This window comes from Corylus avellana, chromosome ca3 (genome assembly GCF_901000735.1).
Source record: "Corylus avellana chromosome ca3, CavTom2PMs-1.0".
In the NCBI taxonomy this organism is placed as follows: Eukaryota; Viridiplantae; Streptophyta; class Magnoliopsida; order Fagales; family Betulaceae; genus Corylus; species Corylus avellana.
In genome coordinates this window covers 11,679,153-11,685,082 of record NC_081543.1, presented here as the reverse complement: position 1 = coordinate 11,685,082, position 5,930 = coordinate 11,679,153, and the positions used below count along the sequence as shown (strand labels likewise).

At 35.8% G+C, this 5,930-nt stretch overlaps 1 protein-coding gene across 1 annotated transcript in view; it reads left to right on the top strand.

Moving 5' to 3' along the window:
- The first annotated feature begins 1,507 nt into the window (after positions 1–1,507).
- The window catches only part of LOC132174098 (26S proteasome non-ATPase regulatory subunit 13 homolog A-like), a 5,768-nt gene continuing 1,345 nt past the window's right edge, over positions 1,508–5,930 (top strand). Inside the window, exons 1-3 of the mRNA XM_059585802.1 lie at positions 1,508–1,719; positions 4,705–5,151; positions 5,881–5,930. Coding sequence (XP_059441785.1) covers positions 1,567–1,719; positions 4,705–5,151; positions 5,881–5,930 — 650 coding nt within the window. The 5' untranslated portion in view covers positions 1,508–1,566. The remainder of the gene's footprint in view (positions 1,720–4,704; positions 5,152–5,880) is intronic.

The window sequence follows — 5,930 nt, the reverse complement described above, 5'->3', positions numbered from 1 at the left end:
CAGCCAATGGGCGAAGTGTGGTTAATTATGATTAATCAATTTTTAATTTTTTTTTTCTATCTCTTTACACATTTTGTAAATTTAATTGGTGGCCGAGAGCGTTAAATCACCGCTTATATCGACAGAGATGAGGTTCAAACTTAAGATTTTTGTTTTGATTTCATATTAAATTTGCACTTATTATAAGAGTGAATCGAAAATTAATCATTTAACATCCAAAAGTAGAGATTAATTATATATTAATATATTTGAATTTTGAAATAGTGCTTAAAATTGAATGGAACACCATTTGGGCCCAAATGGTTGACAATCCATTTTGGCCCATAAAAAATAGGCTTGGCCTAATATAAAAAGCCCATGATTAACCGACTTAATCAACTGACATTTAACCGATTTCATTGAGTTAACCGACTTAATCGAAATAGTCAACATTTATTTATGTAAGCTTTTGTGGTTGGGTGGGCGAAAATACCTATACTATCATTGATTTAACTAATACACAACCGTATTAGTTTAAGAATGAGTGATTTCCATTCTTCGACCATTGCTGCCACTTACATTCGAGAGGATCCTATTCAACTTGAAATACATTTAAAATTTTAATTAATTTAATATCTGTTTTATATGTCCGCACAAGTGGAGGAAAAATGGAGAAAATGGATTCGAACTAGTGACATCCACTTTATTAGATGTGGTCCCCAGTTGATTGAACTACCACTTGGGAACCATGTCTCATAGTGTTTAGAATTTTTTTTTTTTCAAATGGTCAAGCCACTCTATTGGTCAAACCACCGAGCATCCCCTCAAATTCTATTATTTGGCTATTTTGGGGTGGCCAAACCACCCACAAAGAGCAAAAAAATAAAGAATTGAGGGGGTGGCCAAACTATCTCAATAGGCATGGTGTGGTTTGCCGAGTAGTGATATAAGGGGGATTAGAGTCCTCTCAAATGTGACGTGACATTTAAAATCACTAATATATCAAAATTAAATAATGATCGTCTCAAATTCAATAGTGATTTTAAAAGTTACGTCACATTTAGGATGCCTCTAGGAGGATTTTAGTTTTCCTTATATCATTACTCATGGTTTGCCAACCCCTAAACCACCCCTGTTTGAACTCCCATTTTGTAAATTTTTTTTCTTCAAATTTATAGGAGTATTTTTATATTACTAAAATAAAATTATGATTATTTTTGCCTTTTTGTTAGCTTTGGAAGGACATTAATAATTTTTGATAAGTTGAGGAGATATTGATATACGGATAATAGTTTGAAGAGAGTACGTATTAAGCTAAGATGAAAGATGAAATTTGTTGAGGAGTTTATGAGCGCTAAAAATAAAAAATTGCCGGGTTCTTTTAATTGCCGAAGGAAACCCGGAAGGCCGGACTCGGGTTTTCCACCACTTTCTCCTATTCTTTTCTTTCCGATCAAGAAAAATAAAAATAAAAAAATAAAAAGAGCCAAAAACAAAGCGAAAGCTCTATTTTAGGCCAAATCTAATATATAAACTGTTCAGCTCTCACAGACCTCTCTCTCTCTTCTCTCTCTCAGACTCACAGACATGGCTGCGCCGCTGCAGTACCTGGAGACGCTGCGCACCGCGCACCCGGAGCTCGGCGAGTGGTACGCCTCGCTGGCAGATCTGTACCAGCGGAAGCTCTGGCACCAGCTCACCGCCAAGCTCGAGCAGTTCGTCGCCCTCACCGTCTTTCAGGTCCGCGATTCCTTCGCTTTTCCCACTTTCTTCCTCTTCTGAGTACTTTCCGTTTGTGCGTGGGTTTGTGGACTAGGGTTTGTGGATTCGTCAAACGGCTGCGTTTTGATTTTTGCGCCAGAATTTTTGTTGTTGTTGTTATAATTAGGGTTTTTGGGAAGAAGAAGAAGATTGGGGAATTAGAGCCATGTTTTGGGTGGTAAAATGGGGTTTTGCGGTGGAATTAAGGGGTTTTAAAGTGTGCATGAGTATTGCATTAAATAAACTTCCTTTCATGTTGTTTTAGTTTTTGATTGGTTGCTGATAAATTGGAGGAAGTTGTGAGGATTATAGGTCTGTTCTGTAGAATTGTTATGCTTATAATCTTATGTGCCATTGGATTTAGAGATTATGGATCTGGGGTATTTTGGAAGTAATCCATTGGGTAGTGTGAACTTTGCATTGAATTGTAAAATTCTTATCAAGTTTTACGTGAAGATTTAGCTGTTTTACATCAGAATAAAGATTAAGAAATTAACAAGTTGCCCTTAGCCAACCTGACCTACCCTGGGTTCTTGATATTCAATTTGGCTCCTCAATTGACCGAGGTTCATGAAGTATAGTGTTTGCAAAACATATGTGTGGTTTTATGTTTGTTTGATAAGAATTCTACACATCTGTTAAAAGGATTATTGGTTTTCCTTCTATCTTTAAAAGGGAAAAAAGATGGAAAAAAACATTCAGGGAGCTAATTGAACTCTTATAAGCACCTGTACTTTCCACATAAAATTGGTGATCTTAGGTGAAGTGATCAATGCAGGTGGACAATGAAATGAAGGTTATTAGGATTGTCCCACTTTTGTGGGACATACGTGTATATTGCAACATTGCTCATTTACTTTATTTTTTGTTAATTATTCTTGAATTAGAGTAATGGTTGGAGTACGGACAAAGTTTTCCTCTAAACTGGGTCGGAGGAGTTTTCTTCAACATAGTCTATAAAAGTGTCGTGTCTTTTTTTTTGATAACATGTGAGATGCACATGAAGTTTTAATAAAATTTATTCCAACGTTGCCCCTGCTATTAAAAAAACATGTGCATCTCACGTGTTCAAGGGACACATGTCACTTTTATAGATTAGGTTGAAGGAAACTCCTCCAACTTAGTTTGGAGGAAAACTTTGCCCGTTGGAGTACCCTTTTGACCTATATATGGATTCTCTGTCATGAGAGTTGTCTAAACATGATAAACTCCAACACGTTATGCTGTCTTGATATCACAAAGACTGGGGACTCCCACTAAATGGGATTAGCTAATATTTGAAGTTCATCAAAAAAAAAAGAAAAAGAAGAGAGTAACTAATATATAGTTCATGAGTAATGCTAGAAATAGAATGTATGTCCCCCTTTTGTTCCCTCAAAGGTGATGTGCCTTTTAAAATCACAATTAGATCAAACTTCAATAGTGATCATCCCAAATTTAATGGTGATTTTAAAAGATATATCACTTATGGGGAAACAAAAGTCCTACTCCTAGCATTACTCTATAGTTCATAGTGCCTTGCCTCTTTAGCATCTCGAAGGAGTGTAACTCTATTGTTCAAAAAGGCTTATATCAAGGTGTATTGATTGAAGTGAAAAAATCAAAATGAGCATGTCTATATATTTTTTATGAGTCTGTCTATATATTTGCCATGAATGGATCTTCTAAGCTGTGTCCTAAGTGTGGGATGTGATGAGTTATTGGGAATTAAGGACATGCAGCCCAGGCATAGTTGGGCATTTAGCATTTACTTTGATTTGATGTTGGTCTTTTTCTAAGTCCTGTTGAATTAGTTAAGATTGTCATACTGCTCACCATCCATTGTGTAAAGTTTTCCTTCATTGATTGTTATTGCTGGAAATGCTTCAGCAAACTTGTTCATAGGCTCTTTCGTTTACGGGCATTCAAAACCGTATCAGTCAACGATATTGCTCGAGTACTAATGTTTTAAACAATATTGCTGGACATTTTTTATGATTTAATTTTCTGATAAGTAATCAAGATGTTATTAAAAGTGTGTAAGGTCCCCCTAGGTACGCAGGAAGTATACATGAGAAAATACCTAACTAGAAGGAGAAAAGAGAGTAAGAAAATTATGGTAACTAGTTCATAGTGCATTGCCTCTTTAGCATCTCAAAGAAGTGTGACTGCATTGTTCAAAAGGCTTATATCAAGTTATGATTGAAATGATAAAATCAAAATGAGTCTGTCTAGATTTTTTTATGAGTCTGTCTATATATTTGCTATGAATGGATCTTCTAAGCTGTCCCCTAAGCGTGAGATGTGATGAGTTATTGGGAATTAAGGACATGCACAGGCATAGTTGGGCATTTAGGTAGTTCCTGTGTAGAACTGAGGATCCAAACCTTCAGTTACCGCAATTGATTTGTAAATTTTGGTTGCCATTCATCTTCATTACCAAAAAAAATAAAGAAAAGGAATTTGTGGTTACCGTGCATGCTTCATCTGTACCCTATACAAATGGTGTTAAAAAAATTCCTCTGGGGAAGGGATATATGGTTTGGAGTTCAAGTTGCTAAAGTCGGTTAATTATGAGAATTTTATGTTATTAACATGCGTATGCTCTCATAAGGTTAGTTTGCATGCTATTTTTTTTGTTGATGAATAACAATAGACCTTATTAATGTGGACACAGTACAGTATTTTCTATTCAAATCCATTCATATGCAGAATCTCTTTAACTTGTTAAGTTCAACGCATCAACCCAGTGTTTTGTTTAACCATGATTAATTGCTACTAAATTCTGTTTTCTTTATTTGGCCAGGGTGCTATGAATTGGACACAGATTTTAACAATCTCTGTATATTGTTGTGATTTTTTTTTGCCCCAGTCACATGTTTTACACAACATGTTCTTGACTTAAAAAGTTAAATGGGATTTTTCTGTGTATGTTTCCTTCTGATCTGCATCTAACACCTTTTTCTTGGTTAAATTGTATTTCAGGCTGGTGATGCTCTCATACAGTTATATCACAATTTCATCACCGACTTTGAGACTAAAATCAATCTTCTCAAGCTTGCACATTTTGCTGTCATCGTTTCTAGGCAGTATTCAGAGAAAGAAGCTGCCATTAGTTATCTTGAAGGGGTGATTGAGAAGCTTCGAGCTACTAGAGAGCAGCGTATTGAAGAGCCAGTCCTCTACATCAAGATGCAAATAGCCATATTTAAACTTGAGCAAGGGGACCAAAAAGAGTGCAAGAAGCTTCTAGAAGATGGAAAGAGTACCCTTGACAGCATGACCGACATTGATCCATCAGTGTATGCTAACTATTACTGGGTCTCATCTCAGTTCCATAAATTTCGTCAAGAATTTGCTGAGTTCTATAAAAGTGCTCTTCTTTATCTGGCGTATACGTCCGTGGAGTCTCTCTCAGAATCATTTAAGCTGGTATGTGATTATCTTTGTGCGCTTCTTTATGTGGCTTACATGTAGTCGTCTGTGACAAGTCCTGGTTTGCTTTCTCTCACTAAGGTTATTTTGAGGTGTCATCTTACATTCTTACTCGAATGCTTGAATAGCATGGAATTTGATAGTTTTTTGGGTTTCTATATTATCTAGTTTGTTGTGATTTCAGTGTTTCATTCTTAGGATTTGTTTTTGTCTCTGAACTTCTGATATCTACAAAATCTCTAAATTGTAAGCTATAGTACCAGTACGAAACTAAAATGTGTCATGTTCTTGACCAAATCATTCTCCATGGATGGCAAATGAAGATTTTACCCAGGTACAAGTTGTATAGTTTGATAGGGATTGTACTGCAGTCCGGTTTCAAGCTCAACCAATGCGTCCAAATGTGGGGACAGTATTGAGTCATATATGGAATAAATAACTCTTCACAAACCTGTTAAGTTTTTAATTAGCTGGGATCAGCTTAAAATAAACTCTGGCATTGTTTTTTTGTAGCTCCAGTATGGAGAAATCCATTTATTCAAATTTGCTGCAATAGTTGCAATTAGTGAACAAAAAATAGCATCTATCATCTATGCACTTTAATCAAGCATCATTATAAAATTAATTTGATAGTACGGTTCACTAATTCTGACATCTGATTGTCCTCCATATGCACATTTTTTCTGCTAGTCTATCATGTGTTCTAACCTTTAGATAATTGATCAGGATCTGGCGTTTGATTTGTCCCTTTCTGCACTACTGGGAGATAACATTTA